At 40.3% G+C, this 25,064-nt stretch overlaps 2 protein-coding genes across 2 annotated transcripts in view; one reads left to right on the top strand and one right to left on the bottom strand.

Annotated features, from left to right (window-relative positions):
- SPIDR (scaffold protein involved in DNA repair) overlaps positions 1 to 1,098 on the bottom strand; it is a 196,275-nt gene extending 195,177 nt beyond the window's left edge. Inside the window, 1 exon segment of the mRNA XM_036379007.1 lies at positions 1,027 to 1,098. Coding sequence (XP_036234900.1) covers positions 1,027 to 1,047 — 21 coding nt within the window. The 5' untranslated portion in view covers positions 1,048 to 1,098.
- Positions 1,099 to 7,614: 6,516 nt separating this feature from the next.
- LOC118684370 (ethanolaminephosphotransferase 1-like) overlaps positions 7,615 to 25,064 on the top strand; it is a 56,859-nt gene continuing 39,409 nt past the window's right edge. The window contains 2 exon segments of the mRNA XM_036379188.2: positions 7,615 to 7,692; positions 20,530 to 20,598. Coding sequence (XP_036235081.1) covers positions 7,636 to 7,692; positions 20,530 to 20,598 — 126 coding nt within the window. The 5' untranslated portion in view covers positions 7,615 to 7,635.

The following is a 25,064-nucleotide window of genomic DNA, read 5'->3' as shown; positions in this document are numbered from 1 at the left end:
TTACTATTATCACAGGCTGTTACCACATTGCAACAAGAGTTGGTTAAATCCTGTTTCAGTTAAGTGTGCATTTTCTCACTAGGCAAGAATGCAAAACCTTCCAGAAGAAACCACGTGTAGTGTCAATTTACAGGTTAATTTATGTGAAGTATAGTAGGTTATTTTAAAGCTTTTTTTTAGTAGTTTGAGAGCTGTTGACATTTTCGTCCATTAAAATTTCTTTTAAATGGGCTTATACTTAAAAAGCAGTTGAATGTGCACACCAGTATAGACAAAATTCTCTAGGAACCAGATCTGTAATTTGTCAGCTCTGTATGCCAAACAACACTTGCAGTCCCTCTTTCAGCAGTACGTCAATATTAGCCTAAGCACGGACAATCAGAGCCAGCACATCCCAATTGCTCCTCTGAGGGGAACATCCAATGGACCAAGCAAATACCAAAGGAAAGGGATAGAAAAGCAGCACGGGGCGCTTCTCCTCCCTCCGCTCCCAGACAAGAAAGCGAAGCTGCTCAAAACAGTATCAATCCCGGCCAATTCCCACAATTCTCTTTTCCTCTCAAGTTTTACTCTCCCTGCACTTTTTCCCCGCCGGCCAAGTGAGCAGGCCGAGCTCGCCGCTCGCCCCGGTGCAGCTGTGCCACGGTGGATCTCACCGTTAGTGTTGCGCAACCGCGCACACCAGCACCGCGGGCAGGGCCCGGGCTCCCGCCCCGCGTTCCAGCGTGGCTGGTCCCCAGCACAAGCACCGCCTTGGAGCCGGATATGAACGGGCAGCGAGGGCACAGCGCGGCAGCGACTGCTGCTCTGCCGCCGCCGCCAACACCACCAGCCACCCCCGCGCCCCTCGCAGCGGGGCCGGGAGGCGCGGCTGGCCGGCGGCCAGGGCGCACGGCAAGGCCGCCGCGGGGAGCGCCACGGCTCGGCCCTGCGGGGCGGCCCGGGAGCATTGACCAGCCCGGCCAAGGAACATTCACCGGCCCGGCCGAGCCCCTTCTCCTCCCGTCCCGCCGCGGCCGCCGGTACCTTCCCCTTCCCGCCGGGCATCGCCCCCGGCGCGGCGCCGCGTCCCCGGTCACGTGGCGGGGGAGCACCGGGGGCGGGGCCGAGGGAACCCCTGGCCCGTGCCCGCCCTTTGCAGCTTTGGCGCCGCCGGAGCTGCGGCTTCTGATTGGGCAGAGCAGGGGTGACGTAGCAGCAGGGCGGGGCTCCCGCGAAGGAGGGGTGCGGTGCGCGCGCGCTGGGGGCGGGCCTGGTGGTCCTGGGTGGTGCGGGAGCCCTGCGGGAGTGAGTCCTGCGGAGTGAGTCCTGCGGGAGCCCTGCGGGCATTTCCCGGCTGGACCCGCCAGTGCTGGCCCCGCGGCCCTTGTGCCCTCCCTGCCGAACTGCCCTGAGACCTCAGGCAGAGCTGGGGGCGCTGAGGGCGAGGGGGCTGCCGCGAACTGGGCCGTTTGTTCTCTGCCCGGGGTACGGGCTAAATTTTGAGGGCATGGTGTGGAGAGCGACGTCTGAGCTCTGCCCTTCCCTGAGAAGTTTTTCAGCCTGGGTTTCGCCTCTGCATCCTTCGTGATAGCCAAGGTCACTCATGCATCCTTCGTGATACCCGGATTCACTCAGAAGTAAATCTCAAATGAGTGTTTAATACCGCAAGGAAAGAAAGCACGGGGATGGAAACACTGGCTAGATACCTAAGCAAGTAATGTCTAAACACAAGGCACTTGATGAAAAATATTACTGTTACACCACTAAAATAAGATTTTTTTTAACTTCCTAAGCAAAAAGTAAGCCGATAAATGTACTGGCAAAAAGGGTAATGTCCGTGCAAAGATGTTGACTTGGAATTGGAACTGCTTTGCATGGACGTTCTCTTTCGTAAAATGATAAGTTGCAGTTAACAGAAGGAAAAAAGGCTGATCACCTTTGCAAATGTTTTGCTGGTGCAGGTGGAAACACTGGCAGAAAAAGATGGTTATTTTTATATTGGTTATAAAGGATGCTTATATTTTATATTTTACAGATAGGTTATTTTATATTGCTTAGTGTAGGTTCTTGACCAGGTCACCTTGGCTGTCAGTGCTGCTGTTAAACACAAGCAATAATAAACAATCTTTGTAAAATAAGGTATTGTATCTCATAGCTTGATTAGAATTTATAAAATACTTACATTTTGATAGAAGGTCCTGCATGACTGCATTTTTATTGTTGAGCCCTAATTACATATATCCGTCTATAGTTCAGTTTGTATTTTTCCCAAAGCACCCTATGGCAAATACCCTGTCTGGCATTCCCTTTATAAAACTGCCACTAATTAAAGTGGATTTTGGAAACAGAAGAGCCAGAAACATCATCATCCAAACCCCATACTGCCTTTGATTTTTATATTCAAAACAGAATTAAAAGCACTGGGTTCTCATCCTTCCAAAAACTTGCTATATTTCTTCTGAAATTTCCAGACTGACAAATTAATTCTATTATATATCCTCAAGGTAGGGTTTTTTGTTTTTTTTTTTTTTAATATATGTTATTGCACTGCTTAGCTAAATAATCTTATGTTAGAGCTGAACCACAGAGAAATGGACCACAGAAGTCTGGCCTACTTTAGTGAGTATATTTTCTCTGAACATAAATTCCTTCCAAGAATTCCAGGGTGCTCACACCTGGGAGGAACTTACTTCTGTAGAATCCCAAGAAGGTGATCGAGTCTATAGATTCCTTTTGTTTGTTTTCATGTTTTTCACAAACAAGTACTGAAATGACATGGAAGTAGAAGAAGCATGTGAGAAAACCACCATATATATTAGGAACTATAACAGAGCTGCAACTTTTTAAAAAATAATGTCTCCATTTCATTAATCGAAATAATGTGAAGAAAGAATAATAAAAGCCAAGCTTCTTGACAAAAGGTGAAATTTCATAATACCACTACATTATTCTTCAAGTCTGTTAAAAATTTCTGTGCATCATATTTTGGAACTAATAATTAACACAAATGGTTATTTTTTGAAGAACTGGTTTTTCAACTACATATACAAACATATCTGTGTTTTCACGGGCTTAAATAATGGTTTGAGTCCACTGTTTTATCTGATATACTGATTGACTGTATTTGCACTTGAGATCAAATCTACTGCTGCTCAGGGAACATTAAGAAATTGTGAACTTTTTCTATTTTTGTTGCATGAAAATTTTATGAAAACAATACAATTTCTGTTAGCAACAAAAATTTATTTCTGTAGTGAAATCCAGAAAAAAAGGGAATTTATAAAAAAAAGGGAATTAATTTTTTTGTGGTGCTGTTGGTTGCACCAATGTTCCTTAATCCACATGTAGAAAAAACTCTTTCAAAGAAACAGAAAGTATTTTACACAGATGAGTTAAAGGTAAGGAAGCTTAAATTACTGAAGTTTGGAACACTTGTTTATATTGATTGAATGTGCCCGTCCTTCCTTCTAATATGGGTTTATGGATTCATTTCCTCTTACAGAGCATTAAGTTAGAGCTTTAAAAGCTTTTCAGTGTACAAAGTCTGGTACAGACAATGTCAAATTCAAACACAGAAAAAGGTTTTTGATTTGAGTCATTCCTTCAGGAAAGTTTTAAAAGTCACAAGTATCTCAGACACTGAACTGTGATGAAGTAGGTGAGGAAAAACTCATCAAGTATTTTAGAGTCTGTCTTTCAGGGTCAGATGGGTTTTTATGAGTTTGTCAGGCAGGAGGTGATCCAAAGGCCTAGGCTAGACAGATCACAGTCTAGATCGAAAATAACATTTTCTTCTGCAGACTGTGTTGCAGTTTGATCACTCCAAGCTTTCTAAAGTTTTTTTTAGGAAGTAACACGAAACACTTAAATCTTTTTAATCCTCAAGCTACAATGTCAGTTCCACTTTAAATTAAATTGTGCTGTTTCACAGTCCAGTGCATCACTATGCTGAGGCGAGCTGTAAACTGTGGAAGAAATGGGGAAAAAAAATCCCACAAAACCCCTCAGGGGATGCCAGATTGCAGTGGATCAAAGAGTCAATTTCTAACATTCACACAAATTAAAAATTAATAGCTGGTCATTTAAGAATCAAAAGCAAAAAAAAAGGTTTTAAATGAATCAGCACACCCAGGAAGCATCTCTTTAGCAGCCCTTGCCCCTGGGTCTGAAAGACAGGAGGGGCTCCAGCCTCTGGAGTGTCCTGGCTGCTCACTGAGCCTAAGGCAGCTCATCCCAGCATCCTTGCTCCAAGTGCTCCCCTGGCATCTTGCAGTGGCTGACATTTTTCTCATCTCCTGCTATTTCTCTCTGTCAGTGCTATAAAAGGAGTATGAGTACATAACTTTCTGGCAGCCACTAACATTTGGGAAACATATTTGCCTACTTTTTATGAGACAACTCTGTAGTTTAATGGGGTTAGTGCAAATAAAATAATATTTTCCAATCTGAAACTGAACATCTGTCATAAAAGTACTCTCTTTTGGCTCTAGCTGGTGAGAAAAAAATGCAGGCCCATATTCAGAGCTGGAGAAAAGTGACATATTTTAAACTTCAATCATTAGACCAGTTTACTGCCATGGAAGTTTTTCCTCCTAATTTAATTCAACAAGATTTTAAAATTACAGAAGGACATATAACACTGAACTTTATAAATTTTAGTACATCCAGATATTGAATTTCTTCTTTTAGGTCTAGTATTAATACAACTTTAGCCTAATCATGACTGTGGTGTACCCTTGTGTTGAAGATTTTACAAACAGGGTTCCTGAAAAATGCCTTGCCCAAGGGGGAATACTATGTTAAAGAGTGGCTAGGGTAATACATTAGTTCCTTCTTCTACTGCTTTGGCAGCTGGTCGTTTTGGGTTTGGTCTCTACATGATTTTTTTCTGCTTTTTTTCACTTCTTGAAGTAGGCAGGAATGTGCTATTAGATGCCTTCTAGATAAAGGCTATTGCATAGTACACAGCTTTAAGGTGGGGAATAAACAAGACACAATAAATTATTAAAAATCAAAGTTGCCATACTAGGCAGTCTTCCCTATCCAAGAAGCTCCATCATTATTAATTTATTATTATAACTTAGAGAGAGAAGAATGAAACCCAAGGATTTATTGGGTTATTTATTTATTATTTACTTCATATATATATATGTGTGTGTGCATGTGTATAATGTATTTATTATTTATTCTGGGCCATCCTGAGCCCTCATCTGTTTGCCTACCATTCTGGTATGCACGGAGACATAGTGTAGCAGGTAAAGCTCATGGCTTGAGCTTGGATTGCACCTGGGCTTGGCTAGTCTGTGTGTGTGGTCTTAAAGGCCAACTATTCATATGAACCATGATGCCTAAATCAAGGAAATTCCTTAAATCAACAGCTAGCAGATCTGTCGCCCTGATTTTTAAAGTTTTTCTGGTGTTTACATTCTTGTAACGAACTTTCTCACACACTTTATGTAAACAACTTATTGTTTTGCATTCTTTTGTGGAGGAGGAGAAATTTGATGGACTGTTGGTTTGTCCAGAGTCATTGGAGAGGTGGCACTGGCACCCTCCAACCCACTGTTACTTTTGGAAATCTATAAATGTTGGAGTCAGAAATTAAAAATTCTCTTCTTACCCTTGAGAGAGCTGCATGTCCACGTCATGTTATTTCATGTCCTATAGTGACACAGATCAATTTCCACAGTAATTTCCACAATGCAATCTCCACAGTATTCTCAAACCCCATGCTACTTGTGTCTCAGCTTGCTCTGTGATATTCCATACTTATTCACCCCTCTGTTTCCTGCTCTTTAGTATAACTTAAGCTGCCTCCTTTGATGTGCTCATTAGCAGACACGGAACATGCTGAAGTACGAGTTTGAGCAATTGCATTTTCACATGTAGGCAGTCTTTGACATTCCCTGTTTAGTGGAGTATTTGTGAGGGTTTGAGGGTTTTTTTGTGTTTCACTTCTCACCAAAATAGTTTTGAGAGAATAGGAAATACAACTTGTATTCTCTGTCTGCTATATCTATGTATCTTCTGTATCTATATATTTTTGACATAAATCTAGAAGCCTGCAAAGAGAAAAAATTCTCTTTTTTGCCTACCTTCTACCTTTCAGAAAAGCAAACACTTTTTCTACTACTGTCCATCATACTCCCAATATTTGTTCAGACGAATTTCTACTTTCATGTTTGAGGCTTCTAAGGTTAGAGTTAAGAAGTGAAAGTGATAATTCTAAAATGCTTTGGCCTGTTTTAGTAATTTGCTTTGCTTGCACTAAAAAACTTCAGTGAGTACCGTACAGGTCGTGAATCTTTTCTTATGTACCCTTGTAAATTAATTCAATAGCATAACACAATTTTAAAATGTGATAATAACAATGGAGGGGATCCCAAATAAAAATTCAGGCTGTGAACACTAATTAAAATTAGAGTTGGCTCATGAACTAAAGTTCATACACTTTAGCTTTCTTAACTGGTATCAAGCTTTTAACTGAGTAACCTGAAGCTAAGTATTAAAGTTCTGGGTTGTTTTCAAAAGCAGAAGTTCAGCTGCTGCTGCTGCTGGAAGCAGAATGCAGGTATAAGCACATCTCAATTGATCAATGTGTAATTAATAATACAGAACAAAAACCATTGCGTACAGTTTGCACTTAACGATCATAACTTGTGCATAATTCCTATCAAACCTGCCCAGTTTGTAAAATAACACTGGCTCTCACAATATATGAGATGCCTCGTGGGGTGCAAGTAATGGATTTTAATTGATTTTCTTTCTGGATAGATTCCATTTGGTCCATAAAATCTCAGACCTTGGCGTGTATGATTTCAACTCTCTCTCCCAGGTAACACAAGGTGTCATGCCATATGCTGAAATACGTTTGCAGCTGAAACATTACTCCTGATGCTTTCCAGTGTTTTGGGGGTTTTTTTGTTTGTTTTTGGTTTCGTGTTTTTGTTTTTGGTTGGTTTTTTTTGGGGGGGGGGGGGGGTGTTTTTTGTTTTTTGCCTATACCAGTGCCTCACTTCCCTAGAAATCAGGAGGCACAGAGTGCGCTGCTGACTGATGTGGTGTGGCAGGCTCCAGTGCAGGTGCAATAATAAGAAACAAGACTCAGATTATTGTTGGAATGTAAATATAAACCTTAATCCTCAGTGTCACTTGTTTCTGAAACGCGGCACTTAACACAGTTTGTGTAGTGTTACTTGGCATGTTTTGCTTTTGTTACTCAGAGTTGTTCTGTATAGCGACTTCACGGGCGCGCCCTCCCTCCCGTATGCTGTAAATACAGCATCTTCAATAGACCCGTAGCGAGAAAAACAGTTTGGAGGTGATTCCGCGACATGCCTAGGTACCGTGAGGTCATTAGGGGTGTGAAATACACCCTGTTGGCGGGCGGGCACCGGAGCGTTCTGGGGCCGCGGGAAGCCGCCCGCTCCCACGGGAGCCGCCCGGGAGCCAGCGCCGGGAGCCAGCGCCGGGAGCCAGCGCCGCGGGCAGCCCCGGCCTGGGTGCCCGGAGCCGGGGGCAGGTCCAGCCCGCGGGGCGCGGCCGGGGAGCCGCCCTCCGCCCGCCCCCGGCCCCGCCGCCTCCCTCATCCGTCCTCCCATCGCTGCCATCCCTCCGTGCCTCGGTGCCGGCGCGGCGCAGGGCAGGGCGGCGATGTGGCGGTGGCGCTATGTGAGCGGCCGGCAGCTACACGGCTTCCGACACTACAAGGTACGGGGAAGGTACGAGGCAGCCCCGGGGCCGGGAGGGAGGGCGGGCGGCGGACGGGCAGCCCCGGGTGGCATCTCGGCTCCGGAGCGCTCCGCTTCGGGCGGCTGGGTCCCGGCCCCGCTGTGAATGCGGCCCCGGCCGGCCGGGCCATCCCTCCGCCGCCGGAGGGTCCGCAGGGCTCCCTCCACCTGTGCCCGCAGGGGAATGTCCCGCACCTCCGCCTGTGCCCGGCTCCGATGGAGTGCGTGCCCTGGGCAGGAGGTGGGTGTTCGCGGGGCGGCAGGTGGGTCTCGGTGGAGGCAGAGTGAACTGGGTTTTGAGTGAGTATCAACGTCTGTCAGAGCTGTGCCCGTTTTAGAGCAGCGTGGTTTTGGAGGCATCCGGTGTTTCTGTAAGAAAGCACGCATTGATGCTGCTTGTCTGGCTGTCTGCAAAGCCTTCGGACGCAGGAATGCTCTGGCGTTGAGAAATAAATAAGAAAGCTGTCAGAGGGGGGAAAGAAAAACTTGAAATAATTTGATCTAAACCTCATGTTTGCAAACAACCGGCATGCAGAATCTCAGTGAATGGGTGAATCATTAGATATTTGAATTTACCAGTGTTATGTCATGGACTTAGGAGTTACGGGGGATGCAGTACAGGGATCATCCAGGTTTGTGCCAGTTGACGTGCAGGTGTCTGAAATGGGCCATGCCACCGTGTTCATGCACCCTCACCTCTTTCCTCGTGAAAAGCAGGAGGGGCAAACCAGCTTCTACCAGCACAACACCCAGCCTATTATTTTATGTTCAGTTTGCCAAAGCAGCCCTACACCATGCTCCCCAAGATTCTTGCCTTCTTGCTTTTACCGTGTGCCTTCCCAGGCTGAGCTCCAACCAGGGCATTCAGCTTTTCCTGGTTCCTATCAAGCCCTTCCGTTCCCTGGGCCAGCAGCTCTGCCTGTTTACCTCAGCAGGAATGAAGGTGGAGGAAGTGTGGCTTCGAGAGTGTTCTCCAGGTCGCTTCCTAGGAACTTGTTATGCACAGAAGCTAATTAAAATGTACCAACCTGTTTGTGTGTCTCCAATGTGAGTGGGATAAAACATTCTGCCAGCTGCTTCTGGCCACAGGGCATGAGTTGTGCAGGTCTGTGCTTGAATGGTGAAGCCACAGTCTTGAATGAGATCAGGAGGAAGAAAAATAAAAAGCAAGTTTTAAGATAAATGGATGTTGTTATTTAAGTAACTTCCCTGAATTATTTGAATTCATAGTACAAATATGGGAATGCTTGTATTACATTCTTTCTTATCACTTGAATGAAAATAGCTTCAAACAAGTGCAGATGAGGAATAATCAAGACAACGTTTTTAAAAAAACCTGTAATCATTGTGCCATACTTATGATTTACAGGGCAAATTATTACCAAAAGGCAGAATCACATATCAAATAATTTAATTTTAGTATATTGGTTTCTCAAGAGCATTGCTAAGAAACTACGTAGGGTAATTTTCCTTAAAGTACAAGCATCAGCCAAGACAGATACTTAAGTATCTGTTCTTCTGTGTTCTGAAAAAAACCCCTAGTAACTGCAGGCTTTAGAAAGATGAAATCAAATGGTTTTCTTTTACCTGAGGTGACCTGGGACTAGGATATCTTGGAAATAAATAAATCCAAATGGCATATGTTTCACACAGAGAAGTACAGCTACATGAGGTTGGTGCTGCTGAGCTGGTCAGGTATCTGCACCATTTTCCTGGTGCTCCAGGTTGCAGGAGGACCTGGCAGGTGTTGGCAGCTCTCCCTATTCCTAAACGCTGCTCACAGTGATTCAATGTACTCCAAAAATACAAAAGGGGTGCAGCAAGGAAACACTAATCATTACCACAATCTCTTGTCCTTCACTCTTCCATACCTGGGGCTGCCACAACTGCAGCTTTGTTCTCACCACCTCCCAGGCCTGACACATGCTCTTCAACCTTCTGTTGCCCTCTGGCTGCCATCCCTTCCCCTTCAGCCTAGGGCCTTACTGCATCCTGGTCCTTCAGCTTCCCAGCCCCTTGGAGGAGATTGCTGCTTCCTTTGCTCCCTACTCAACAGGTGCTAAACTCTGATCACTGTGCCCAGCCCACATGGGTTACCTCTTCTTACAACCTCCTCGATGGTTCTGCCCTGTGTTTCCTGGTGAACTCAGGTGTGGAGTAGTGTGGAGGGATATGTGCGTTGGCCCTGTGAAGAACTAGATAATCTCTGAAAGGATCTGTAAGCATACATTCAATATTGAGCTAAAACGCTTCTGGATTTGAAATGTGCATAGAAACTTTAGATTTAGTAGCATCCATCTCTCTGTTGTACATCACACTGCAGCATTGTACTCACAGTACTCTCAGTGGCTTAATGTACTCCATACTTTGCACAATTTATCTGCTGAGCGTAACACAGCTTAAAAAAATAATTTGTGTAATCAACTGCTTTTGTAAATATGGCCTGAAAAAAATGCTGTTCAATTTTCAAAATTTTCACACAGCTGAATTCATTTCTCTGCCATGAATGCTCCAATTGTATGTTTCAGGCACTGTCTGTCTCCTGTTTGCAATTGGAGGAGGGCCTTGGCAACAAAACCAGCACAGTTCTTTGCTCAGGGAATGGCAGACCTCTAATGAATGCAAAGATTTCAGCACCCTTTAGCATGTTAGGTCCATGGATATTAGGCTTTTGAAGCAAGTTTTCCCCAGTTACCAAGCTTTGGCTTACATCACAGAGTGACCTCAGAGCACAAAAATGCATTCCCTTAGGATGAACCTAAACCAGCTAACAAACACACAAGTACCCCCAGTACATTCAGTCCCTAGTATTATAATGGAACCAGCTTATGTGATACCTTCTGAAATCCTTATAGCACAGGCACTGGCTCCTCAGGACTAGCTATTTCACTTTACTAATCTATTCCCATTCATTCTGCCTGTTAATGGGGTTTTAGAGATTCAGTGTTCCTTTTTCTGCTTAAAAGCACACTGAGAACAGGTGGAGATGTGACAGTGAGACAGTTCAGACACAACCCTGAATATTACTGCTGTGATATTTCTTCTACCTTCTTGCCTCTGGGGCAGGTGCTGATTTCAGGACAGTTGCATGCTCAGGTGATTTGCTGCAACTGTATCACAGAAGATTCTTGTCTTTGGTTTGTGTCCTGTTCTCCAGGACATGGAGCAACACGGCCAAAAAGCTACAGCCAACTGGAATTGTAGGGCTTGGATCATGTTGTTCCTACTTTTATGTTTTATCAGCATTTTGTAGTTCTAGAAGAGCAGCCATGGAATTACACTGCTACCTTTTGTTTTTTCTGCCTGCTTGGGTTTCTGTTGGAAACAAGCTGTTCTGCAACAACCAGGTGATGAGTACAGATAAAAGCAGAATTTGGTTCTTTATTTTTATTCTTCTCACCAGAATGCAGTAATGTCAGTGGTGAGCTCTTGTTGCCATTGTCTCTTCTCATCACTTCATTTCTTAGGATTTCCCTTGCATATTTGCCTTGAGTCACCTTTTTTTACAGTACCTGGGCACAGAGGTTCTTCAAGCCAGAAAACTGATGCTTTATCCTGTTTGAGAATAAAGAGATCTAAGAACAAGCTATAGAAGCTTGACTCAAATAATAGGCCTGGAAAAGATGATTTTAAAAATCAGATACAACATTAAAATTTGATATCTAAGGTTCCACATTTTCATCTTGTTTTGTCCACATTGTTTCTATCCTCAAAGTCATTTTTTAGCAGGTAGCTCTGTGTGGATAAAGGGTGTGGTGAAGAGGGGAGAGTAAATGAGGTACAAGTAGTTTAATTTCAGTGAGGGGTCTGCTACTGTCTCGTGTTCTCACAAGTAAAGTAGGTAGAGGTAATTAAGATAAAATCATTGTAAAATTGAAACATTTTAAAGAGTTTAAAATATTTCTTCAAAGAGAATGGAAACATTTAAAGTTTTCTGTCAAAGTAGGAAGTTCTATCAACTTACACAGCTACCTCTCTGTCTGAACTCCATTGCTGTTCAATACTTTCATTAAGTAACAGAAGGGAGAACATTGTAAAATTTTCACTATACTTGAGAATTTTGAAGAATAGGTTTATTATTTAAAATATACTTGGAAAAGGGATATAATAGCCAGAAATCAATATGAAAAAAATCAGTAAACAAGGTTTTGCTTGGGGGAAAGAAAATCAACATTTAAAACATAAAATTAGAGACAACAGAGTGCAGGAAAGATACCAGGGGATCAGAGTGTTGACAGCATTGTGGCTGTTATAATAAAGGGAAAAAAGATCTTAAGCTGGAAGTGTCATAAATATGTCAAAGGGTTACATTTACTGCTGTAGCTGATGTACTGATCAGGTATCAAGTGGAATAATGTGTCCTGCCTGCTTTGGCCCACAGTTTGCAGTCCTCAGAATGACAGTATGAATAACAAGAGGCTTAGAAAAGATGAGCTGTGTGAGACAGTCTGAGTAAAGTGGGAGTAAGAGCCTAGTAAAGAGTGCCCTTTGAAAGAAAGACAAGATGTGAGTTTTGGCTGCACAAAGACAAATTTAAGGCATCTGCTATGTCAGTCTTATGTTAATAAGGCCTGCTGGAACAGGTACTAAAGGGGATTGGGCAATCATTTTATCAGTCTTAAGAAATGACTTGATTTCTCTGAGGCAAGATCAACAATCTAGTGTTGAGTATTAATAAACAAACAGTTGCTGACACCTTTTTATGAAAGTTTTGGGTAATGTATTTTCTTTTAATGTGCTGGCATGTTTGCTTTCTGCAAGCAATGGGGCCATTACCTCATGGAAACTTGATCTGCATCCTTAATGTATACTGAACGTGATCTTGCATTAGGTGAACACTCTGGACTAGAAGATCTCTCAAATTACATCCCAGGCCTCATTTTGGAGGGTTAGAGAAACAAGATCAGATGCATAGTGATCACGTTTCAAGGTCTGACTCTTTCTCTTACACTGACTTATACCAGAAGAGCAAAGTGTGTTGAGTATAATCTAGTGAATTAGTGTCTGGAAGTTCAGGATTGGATTTCTGTGAAGTCTATGCTTTTCCAAGACTACAAGTGTAACTATGAGATTTAGGAAAATCATGGGTTCTGCTCACCTTAACTGAACAATAGTTTTGCTTTCTACTCTGGTAACACAAGGAGTTTACATGATTTTGAAAATTTAGGAGAAGAAACTTTCATTTGCATACTTACTTGGAACTACTTAAGAGACAGTTAATGATGGTCATTGCAATAATGCTCATTGCACATGGACAATTTTATGTATATTGAGTACTTTCTTTACATGTTTATTATATAGTGTTTTTCCACATAGTATTTTTAGGTTTTTTTCACTAATATTTAATTCCAAATATTATCTGAATGCAGTTATCAGCTGTGTCTGCTGTAGTTAGATTTTTCAAACCACCAGAGTTTATTAAACTGTGTCCTTGAATATTTGAGGCAGTGAAAACTAATGTTGTCTGGCTTCAATAAAACCATGAGTCAACAGCCCACTGTTCTACAAATAAAATCTTGCAGTCTCCTTCATGTTACTTTGATGGAAGACTGGAGTTGTAATTAAATGTTGTTGAATAGTATGTGAAATAAACCAAATAACTCATTACTCTTACATTATCTGTCACTGCATTCGTGTGTCTCATGTTTCAAAGAGCCATGGGCCAACTGAATATGTCATTCTGAAAGACAATCTTCATGCATGCATTACCTCTTTTTCCTCGTCCTGTTGTGATTGTAGCTGACAATGTAGCATTTCATGAGTTCTGTAATCATTATCTTCCTTCTACGTAACACATGCTAATGAACCAACAACTTAATGAAATCATATCACAGAGATGCTGCATTTGATGTAACTTGCTGCAGGACTTTTTTCCCAATGATGGGAAATTGTACATGGTTTTGAGTGCAGTGTTACACCCATTAATTTACAAAGGTTCATTAGATCACTTTTGGGACAGATATGCTCAATATAAAGAGTTGTATGCCTTGTTGAATCTCAAAAAAGTGCAAATACCAACTGCATCATTTCATTTGATTGCTTTATCAAGAGATATTAGCATTCTGAGATGCTTTTTGGATTTTTATGTGTAGAATATACATGTATACATATGTATTTTTGTTTATTCATCTGTGTTTTAATAGAAGACTAATTGAAAAGATGTAGCTGTGATTTGAATGTGTAATGTTTGTCATAAATCTACAGGAACCCTTATTCTAAGGGTTGTTTTATAGAGGTAGGAATCTTTCTGTGAAGTAACCCCTCTCTTGTGCCTCAGGATGTTAGATAACACAAGGGTTCAGTGTATGTGCTACAGAACCACTGTTCTGCAGCTCTTACGGAAACTACAACATGCTTTTAATCTGTCTTCCCTTTTGGGCTTGGAGTGGTTTCCCCACTTTGGGTTCCCCAGGTGTTTAGGTACACCTTCTGGCAGAGCTCCAGCTGGATGGGTACTTGGTCTACTGTTAGATCTTTAAAGGGCTGCTGGCACATACATGTTTGTACATGCACAGAAATAGGTGTAGCACAAAATCCTGCTGTTGTTTCCTTTTACGGACTGTGGAAGTCCAGTCTGCACAAAAAAAAACAACCCGTAGAAATCAACTTTCTTGCTATGTTAGAGCTTCCTTGAATAGCAAGTTAAGGATCAGTTGTGCAGTTCCTTGAGAGTGTGCAGGTCTTGGTTTTGGCAGGATTTATATTTTCACCATTCTGGCCCAGCCTCTACCTTTGTCCCTTTACAGCAGCACATATGCAGCTCTCTTCTATTACCCCTTGCTCAATATCATGTTTCTATGTTCTTATTAATTATTTTGGCTTTGTTGTTAAGTGCTTGAACATGTCCCATGTAAGCCTTCTCCTTGAGAGAAATTAGGCAGCTCCTTAATATAACTACTATGAGTTGAAAACTGGTTGCTGACTTCCAGTCCCACTGACTGTCCGCCTCTCTATGGTCTGGATAAAGCACTTGGTTTTGAGCCTATGTTGAGAAGGAGGAAACCTGCTGAGGTCCCTTCTGACCTGAATGATCCTGTGATCCAAACCCATGGTTCTGTGACTTTGAGGCCATGGCACTGCTCTGCAAGCAAGGGGATGTGCCACTGGCAGGCATGAGTCCCTAAGAGTGGCCTGTCCTGACCCACAGCTCTACGTGCCCGTGACCTCATGGACATGGGTCCATACATACTTCATTAAGGGAAAGGATGTAGCACAGGACTCAATGTGTGTCAGGATTCCTGAAAATGAGCAAGTGAATGATAAACACACCTTTGCAACAAAACATCCCCAGGACAGCATTTTGAGTCATAACAACTTCCTGATGACTTTGCAATACCAATCAGAATTGTGGAATTGCACAAACCATGATGTTCTATTATTTGCTATGAATAATATCAGGTGGAAGGAAAATCTAACTATATTTTTCTAGCTGTAGTGTGCACAGGCTAATGGAAATGAAGGGGGCAAAGTGAGAGGGGAGAGAGGAGCTCAGGAGCCCAACTCGGGCAGCCTCTTCCTTCACAGTGCAGCTGCATCCAGCCCTAGTACAGGCTTATAACTCCTGGACTTAGGTATTGGTGATCTAATAAAAAAACAAACAGCAAAATAAAACAAAACAAAACCACCAAAACAAAAAACCCCATATATATATATATATATATATGTGGGTAGGGGAAAATGCAGAATACACCAAATTATTGTAGAAGAGACAGAAAACCCAAGCCATTATTTATGAATAATTAACTAACTGAGGATATAATGTAAAGCAATTCTGTTATTAGAAGTAACAGGACTGTGTTTTGGAATACATCAGCACTTAAAGTGCTGAACATATTTGGCATCCACAGTGTTGTGGAGCTCTGTTATTTGTAGCATGCTTCTCTTTCTTCCCTGTGTGAAGCTTTTGTTAAGATCCAAGACTGTGTTCCATAATAACTACAAACCTGTAGAAACATATATAAAGTAGAGTTAAACTCCACATGTTTAACGTATTCTAGGAATCAGAAGGATGGATGGAATATTGTTAACAGATGTGCCAGTATTTCAGTATTTTCTTTAATTTTTGTGTGGTTCCTGAAGTGTAAGGTTTCACAGAAGCCAAGTTCACATTGCATAAGACATTGCCCAGAAGGGTGATTTCCCACTGAGCTCTCTTCAATATCGACTGGTCCATACCCTGGACTGAGAGTCTCATCTTCCAGTTTTCAAAACCACAAAAACCCCTTACCTTGTGCAAAAGAGAGTTCATTGTCATGCCTCCCATCTCTTTGTCTGTCATTTACAAAACACAGGTGTTGTGAATGTAAATGACTGAGTGGCATGATACCTGGGACAAGATGATTTAAGTACAGGAAAGGAATAATCTGTTAGTATAAAAGGCAGCTGAGGTTGAAATAATGATATAATGTAGTTATGCAACTATGTTTCTTGCAGCTTGCTTTCTCCCCTGACTCTGAAGTGTGTGTAGATGTGCTTTATATTTTTCTCTTAATTACAGTCATTCCAAAATTTTATTCTTGTGATGCCTCCACAATGCAAAGCTGGAAGGGCTGAGGAGTCCCGTGAAGATCCAGTGTCTGCTCTCATTAATGGTTAGCTCACTCCCTGTTTGGGTTTTGTTTATTTATTTCTCCAAAGTCTCTCCAAGGCAATAGCTAGGCTTATGGTTTGGAAATAGTTCTGGAGGTAGTGCACATCATTTTTTGGTTTCACCATCCTTCAGCACTCTTCCAACATGGGCATTTGGGTTTTTGAACACGCACAGCAGACAGGGCTCACTTTCATACTCTGAAAATGCCATATTGCTGGGTTACAGTGTAGTCTCCAGATTATTTCAGATACTTTGAACCTAAATATATTGAATGCTAATGATGTGTTGGGTGTGTGGGGCCAGATGATGAGGCCCAACACCTCTCCAGCAGATGCTGTGCTGTGCTGATGTGACCAGTTTGCAATAATGGGAAGTATTTCTAAGCTGTGTGGATGTGAGCCAGAAGGTACCATTTGTCTTGTATTTAGCAGAGCAGACCTTGAACACTGTGAGTGCTTTTGCCCCTTGGTTTTGGCTCTGCTCTGTCACTGCAGAACAGTTGTCTTTCTACCGTGTAGCCAAACCTTCGCTTTTGCTCAATTTTCTTTCTTCTGTTTTCCTGTTACTTTTCTGAATTGTTTATCCCTTCCCCCACCTCATCCCCCTCCCCCTCCTTAATCTTGTTTCCTTTCCCCTTTAACACAGGTGACCAGCAGAAACTTCATCCTGTGCTGGATCCCCTGGATGGAAATTAAGATGCAGGAATACAAAGTAAAAGCACATTTCATGTGTGCTGCCCGAGTCACCATGTATGTGTGCATGTGTCTGGTGTCTGTATTCTCATTTCTAGCTCTTCTAGAAGCCATTAACACTGAGAGAGAAAGCAGATGACTTTCAAGGAGATATCAGCTATTAAATAAAACCAGAAGAGGCATTTTTAATTTTGGGAGTAAGATGAAATCAATGCCATTTTTCCTATTCCCTTACTACTGCCATTCCTTCCCAACTGTTACGACTTCTTTAAAAATAATTGAGAGAAGCTTTCTGATTATTCCAAGCCCTTCTTCTTTGTATAAGGACAATCAATCCCCTTTCCAGGGCAGAAACTGTTTGCAGGGGAGTGTTGCAGGGGAGTACTTGTATAAGCCTTGCACTTAAAAACCTCCAACACGCTTATCCTCTCCACTTTTGTCTTTTAGTATAAGTGCCCTGAAAATGACAGAATTGCACAATAGCAAATGGCAGTGCTTTTTTTCTGTCGGGTTCAATGGACTCTTGCATTCATGTTCATTGGTCATAATGTGAGCATATTACTCAGTACTTTGCTTTTCTGAGCAGCCATGAACATTAAACTCCTGAGGATTTCATGGCCTTGAGGTTAGTAGCTTCTTGGGAGCAGAACAAAGCAGAGTATTAAATGGTATAGCAGACTTTATTTGTCAAGTTTTATTTTTTGCCGTGACTGAAAACTATTTTTCCATGGGTGTTTCCTTTGGTCTGGCTAAAACAAATTATTGTGGAGGGAAGTGCAAATTTCCATTCTTCTGCACATCTGCTGAATGTTCCTTCCCTGCCCAGAGGACCAACAGTTCAGCCACAGACACAGGAATTAACAGGATGAAGTGTGGTGTGTCTTGAAATGTCTTTAGGTGACAAAAGCTGTCAGTAATTCTCCTTTTTTAAACTTTTTCCAGTAAGGTCTGTTTTGATTTTTGGTGCTTGACTTTGGAAACTGTGAGGCAAACAAAAAGCTGACTGTGTCTCTTTTTTGTGTCTGTTATGTAGAGATATGTTGGAAAGCTACCTGATCTCTTACATTTCCCAGTAAAGAAAATACAAAAATTATGTAACATCTATATAGTCTCTTTTGTTTTCTCTATAAGAAAACAATTTCAAAGAAATGAGACTAATTTTCCCTTTTTTTTCTTCTAAGAGCAAGCAGTAGTTCTGAACATCCAGTGAATATTTTGGATAGAAAGCCTCGCTTTACTGTTGTCGTTTAACTAGCATGTTTTGATTTTATTAATGCCTTTGACTTGGGGGTGAGGGGGGGAAAGAGAATGCCAAAGTAGAAGCAAGGGTAAAACTCCCTTATTTTGACCTTTGCACATTCTTATCCAGGTATGGCTGAATTAATTGAATTTGCTGGTCAGCAAATTGTCCCATATTTCACATAGTCTTTGAATACCAGCTGGGGTAAAGAAATGGGCAGTAGCCACAGTGAAATTTTGAGCAGACTCCTGATTACCTGGAACCTCAAAAGTGCTTATGGATCCTTTGAATTTTCTTCATTCTCAGAGGATTTCCATAGTTCTCATGTGAATTAAGTGGTAGCTGACTGGTCTGTTGGGATAAGTATTTTATAGCTTGGTATTATTGTTAATTTTGGCATAAATGTAAGCAAAGCCCACAGGTTTTGGTAATTCACATGCAAGCTGGACTATCAAAACTGCAAACAGTTGTAATAATCAGTGTTTGAAAGACAAATACAGAATCTGGGCCTGCAAATACATACAGAATAATGAAAAGTAAAGTTTTACCTGTGAATTAATTTTTTTCTGAAGTAACATATTTAAGAATTCTAATATATATTCTGGTGGAAAATCTGTTGATGACAAAATTGCATTGTGTATTAAGTAATGTGGGTGGCAGCAACAGAGAAAAATTATACATCAGAGTGAACATACATACAGTGAACATATATACATACATACATAGAGCATTTTTAGAAAAAATTAAAATCAGTGATGTACACTACATTAAACTGAAAATTTTATTCCCTTTGGAAATTTAGGCAGTCTGGTCTGACCAGTTACTGCTAGATGATTTTTTTGATATTTGTCAGTATGTATTTACAGGGAATAGCTGTGTTAGAATAATTTTATTAGATGGTAGGTTTATGATCTGTGATTTAAACTTGAACACACAAAATTACTATGTGAATGCTTTGTTTTGTCCAGAAGGTAATTAAGACATATGCTTTGTATTCAGATAGAAAAAAGGAAATGTATGGAAGAGTTCCTAAGCATTTCATATGTAGGTACATGAGTTTAAGACAAGTGCCCAAGTTGCTTTGATAATTAATGACTTGGAACAGGTACTTCCAGAATGCAGTCTCCTCCAAAGAGTGGTTGGCTTACAGAGGTTCATAAATTAACTATATTTATGGAGAGACGATTAACTGTTAGCTGAAGTTATGTGAAAGGAGACTCTTTGTCATCAGCTCTTCTGCAAGTGAACAGCTTTGTCAAACTGTGGTCTAACACATCCCATCTCACTCCCATTTTCTGCACATGATGTTTGGACAGTGCTATATATAGATATATCTGAATCTTTGTGAGTCATATGCATCATCCTAGCAATGTTAAGCCATATATGCACTTTCAAAGTCCAAGAATTTCTGAAATAATTACATGTACCACCCCGATGACGGATAACTTCTTCCAATGTCTACCTGTCAGGGCTCAAGTACATGGTTTTGAGTGATATTATCAATTTGAGTGATATTATCACTCAATTTGAGTGATATTATCAATTTGAGTGATATTATCAATTATCAAGTTCTTCCTAAGATTATTCTGTGTTCTGCAATCTCAAGGCAGGATAAAACTTGATACTGTCCTCTGAGGAAAAATGAGACAACAGCAATTCAGGGTGGCCTTGGATTTCTGAAATATTTTGCTTACAAAAGATATAGATATGTACTTACTAGAATTTATAAAACACATGTGTTTTCAAGTCTGTCCAATAGAGAAATGTTATTGTGGTAATGAACTGTGCTATTTTAGAGCTCATTTTTATAGTAATATTGCCTTACATGAATTAGCATAGTGCAAATGCAACTGTGTTACTATGACAAAAGCTGTGTATCTCTGCAAGATAATATTCCACCTACAAACACTTTCCATGTTCACTATCTATCCTAAATACTAGCAATGAACTGGTGCTCAGACTGTGCATTACTGGTAGTGGAAATAAAGGTGTTAAATCCAAAATACTGTAGAAATGCAGAATTTTATAGGGTTGTAAAATTAATAAGAATTTTAAATTAAAATGTCACTGCAGAGCTGTTTGCCATTTCACAAGCCTAAACCTTTGTGTTAATACATAGAGTTGCTAACATGGTAATTGTAAACCAGGCCAGTGCTTTTAAATGAAATAAAACCTGTACAAATCAGAGTAAAATAAATTTACACCAGTCTCACTGAGTGCTCTTAGATGCTGAAGGACATGTAAAAATAGCCATTGTTCAGTGCTTTGTTTAACATGCTTGCTTTTTCCTCACAGTACAGTGCTGTGGATACAAATCCTTTATCTGTGTATATTATGCAGCCCATCTGGAATAAAATTATTAAGGTAAGAATTTCATTTAATAAAAACATAACATGTTAATGTAAGAATTTGTTTTAAATATAGTGTGTACTTTCATTTAAAAATACATATTAATCAATAAAGCTGAAATGAAGACATCTGATAAAAGAAAAATGTTGCAGAATATTTAGCCGTGTCTAAGGCGTGAGTGTGTTGAGATTTTTCTTTAGAAAGAAAGGGCTGGTTTCTTTTTTTCTGATTGCTGTAGAAAAGGCATCCATTTCTTTTCTATATCTTTCATTATTACATCTTTCATTAAACAGCTTTGAAGACACGGATGGTTTTACTTAGTACAGATTATTTTTGTGCAGCATATGCTGCCTAACAACAGCATGGCTCTCTCTCTGTGCTGTGCATATGATTTTATGCAAGCACTGTCTCATTTTCTCCCAAGGGGACTTGCTTGAGACAGCCAGGCGTTCCTCACAGAAGCTGAAAATGAGAGTGGTTACCATGATCACCATAATGATTGGAAGATGCCATCTCTTGAATGCATTGCAATCTGCAGTTTTTAAAAATAAACCACTCACCAGCAGCCAGTTATGCTGTTGTTGGCAAAAAAAAAAAAAAAAGGCAAGCTGTATCTCAAATAAATATGAACTTTATTGATCTCCAAGGAAGTACTGACTTCTGCATCTGCCTCATTACAGGAAATGTTTAGATTGGAGCAGACTTGAAAAGAAACCTTTGTACAAACAAAAAAAGGATGTATGTGGTCAGAGCGTTGTTGGATCTGCCGTCTTTGGATTCTGTAATTCAGGTGTTGATTATTCTTGATATAGCAGGAAAATCATAAACCCTAATTCATAACCTCAAAGTAATTTCATGGAAAGTGTTCATATGACCCAACTGAAGAATTAAAATACAACTTGACCATGCGATGAGAAAAAAGAAATTCAAAGATTTGACACTGACTTCAGTAATTCAATTCAGAGACTTTGTTTTTATTCCCATAATAATATTGAGGAAAACAATGAGGCAGAAAAGCCCCTCCAGCACTCTGGCGTGGGAGATGAGTAGAGGCTTTACTGTGCACTTGCCCTTTGGTTTAGGAGATGGGTGGGTATTCATCTGCCATCAGACTGAAGGGGGAGTGTTGTCAATGCAAAACTTCCTTTGTAGGTAATTTATCCTAATAGTTGCAGCATTTTACCAGAAGAAGAACAACGTTATTGAATGTTCCCATATAGCTTAGCCACACTATAATTGTTTGTAAAATATCAGTAGGAATGCAAGTTACTATAATGGTTTTGTTCCTGAACAATGCATTGCAATAGGGAAATTGGGATAATTTTCAAAGAATTGTTGAAGAATGTTTTGCATTTATGTTCATTCAGAATTGGGCAGTACAAGTGTGCATCTTGATGACTGGGAGAAGATCCTTCACTCAGTTTAGACATCCTGATGCATCCCTTCTCAGATATGAATTAATTATTTTTTAGTTTCTAAACTGGTGACAATAAAAAATCCACGTGGACTATTTTTACTAGATTCTAGAAGAGTTTAAAAAAAAAGCAACCTTAAATTCACTGAACCAAGTAAAAAGAAAAAACAACTCATGAGAACAATGGCTTGAGATTCTGGTCTTGCCTTTCATATGCCTGTTTAATCCTAATGGCAACACAAGTTTCTCTGTATTCCACAACCAGAATTCATTGGAAGATGTGTTTCCTATGTTATAAGTCATTACCATTCATTGTAAAATGTACTTCCTGTGTTATAAGAAATTAAGAAGAACTTGACATTAAAAATGTGTGCATTTGTGAGCTGAAAACATATTGTTATAACCCAGCTCATTTATCTCTGGTGGGGATGCAGGACAATGAGGGGAAAAGGAGGAAATCCCACTGGAATACACAGGAGTATGCCGGTATCACTGAAATAAATTTAACTCCCCTCTGTTGCCTTTATGAACTTTGATTTTATCAGCAGAATTGAGCAAGAGTAGCATTTTAGTGGTCTCAAGTGACCTAGTGAAATTTGAACAGAGCTTTATAGAAATGTGGTTTTTACCATTTATTATCCAAATAATTGCTGTATTAAAGCATTTGCTGTTTCTATTAAGGCTTTTAGAATGAATGGCTAGACCCAGAGAAACAGAAATCAGTTAATACTTCATGGAACTAAGAGTTTTTTAAAAGGTTCAAGCACACAAGGGTTTTGCCAGAGAGCAGATGTGATTTGCCCCATGGCACCTCCAGTTGTATTAATCATGTAGCACATTGATGTATTAGACCCTCTACTGTCTGTTAATTAGACAGTAAAGATTGCAGCTCATCCTTCTATAGCATACTAATAAATTCAGGCTCTATTTTTCCAAGGTGTGTAAGAAGTTAATCTTGAACACCCTGTGATTTTCTAATTATGAAATAGGGTGATGGTAGTGTAATGCCAACTAAAAAGATAAGGAGCATTAAATATAACAAAAGGGATTTTGCAACTGGAATACTTTCGAAATACCTAGACAGCTTAGGTTCAGTAAGGATCAAAAGAACATGCTTAAGGGTTTAACTGCAGGAGAGTCTGTTTTCCTGAGGACAGAACTCCTGCAACTCTTATTCATGGTGTGTCTGTTAGCCAAAGGGATTGCAACTGTAACAAGTTGAAAAACCTTTGAAAGTTTCCTTCTTAAATTACACAGTTAGCAAGAAAGTGGGTTAAAATAATTTCTTCATGTTCACACCACGGAAGCATGAATTATTTCCTGTAATAACTTAAACATGACATTGTGACTATTTAGAATGATGAGCCTAATTAGAAAGCAGACATTTGTGGTGCCCCACTTGATTTGATTGTCAACAATCCTTATGAATCATCCAGGAAAAAGCAGTCAGTTTATCCATGTATATCCATGTAAACATTTCATCCATAGTGTCTTAGAGCATTCTTTTGATCTATGATTTAGATTAAAAGAGACAAATCTAGATTTTTTTTTTCAGTGTCTGTGCTTCTTATTTCATGGAAGGTCAGAGATACCAGATAAATCCCAGCAGGAGATCCATCTTCTGCATCCTCAGGTAGCAAAGGTGGGAGATGTGCAGCTGTTGCTGCACGCTGAGCATGCAGTCAGTGTAAGAAAGGGAGACCATGCGGTGAAGGGTTCCTCCTTAGATGATCTCCAAAAGGAATTTCAGGGGACATTTGCTGTCCCTTTTCTTAGAGGTTTAGATTTGCCCTTTTGAACACTCAGAATGATAGATATGTTACATTTTAAAAATTGTAGCTATATGCATTCCATGGTGTATTTTAAATACCATGAAAGCTGACATGCAGTGTTTTAAAATCAGTGATAAAGTCCTGCTGATAAGGAAACAAATATCAGATATAATAGTTTTCCCAATGTCATTACAGAAAACATCTAAGAAACATAATGGAAAAGTGTTCAGGAACTCTAACCTGGTTTTTGGAAGTATACACTTAGTCTGTACACTATTGGTTTTCACAATTTCTCCTGAATATTACAAATTGTTCTATAGTTGAAAAAGATAACCCAGTCAGGATATTAAAGCATTCACATTTTTAAAAGTAAATTTAAGTAAATGTAGTAGTTGGATAGAATAAATTAATATGTATTCATCTGTCTGTTCAGCTAGCTAGTCCAGAGATATTGACAAATCATTTGATTTCAAAACTATTACTGGTATAGTTAGAGTATGCAATATACTATAGTATATTGTAAATATACTATAGTATATTGTAATATACTATTCCTGTTAGTATCAGGAATTATTTGATTTTCTTTAATATTTTCTTGTACTGTTTTATAGTGTTGAAGTACTTTATATATATTTTGAGTCCTTAGGCACTCCAAACAATTTAATTATAAGCCTTTAGTATTTTTGTGTTTTATATATATTGATAATGTGTTTGAGTGATGGTAATGGTTGATGCTTAGTATTTCTGCAAATATGTTCTGTCTAAAAATCATGTAGAAAGCTGTGTAGGCTATTTCAAAAAATATTCTGGAGAAACTGTGTTGCTTGGGAAGAGTATTTTCAAAAGGGATTCCTTTTGCAGTGTAAGGAGCACCTTAAAGCCAGGGAATGAATGCCTGAGAATGATTACTGAGACAAAGAGGTCTAGGTGAAGGCAGAGTCCTTTTCAGCACCCTCCAAAGTAAAATGAGTTAATGGAGTGTTAATAATTGATGAATAAAGAGGGAGACCCTGTCAGAAAGTTACTATCTAGAGAGCAGGGAGATGCTTATAATGGGGAGATTTCTGAATCTAAAAGTGTAATGCACTCAGGGTCTGATTTAGTTGATGTTTGGAGTAAGAAATTATTCATATACTTTGGAAGAAGGGCTTTCCTTGTTATAGTGTGGGAATACAATGCTTAAAAAACCTGCCACGTGGATGCTGAATTACCACACTGGGGTGCTGCAGCCTTCTTTCAGTTCTGACACAGCTGATCCTTGGGATCAGGCTTTCCTTGGGAGCTGGGTGAATGAG

The sequence above is a fragment of the Molothrus ater genome, chromosome 1 (genome assembly GCF_012460135.2).
Source record: "Molothrus ater isolate BHLD 08-10-18 breed brown headed cowbird chromosome 1, BPBGC_Mater_1.1, whole genome shotgun sequence".
In the NCBI taxonomy this organism is placed as follows: Eukaryota; Metazoa; Chordata; class Aves; order Passeriformes; family Icteridae; genus Molothrus; species Molothrus ater.
Note: the sequence above shows the minus strand (reverse complement) of the source record. Positions and strands in the feature narration are given on the sequence as shown.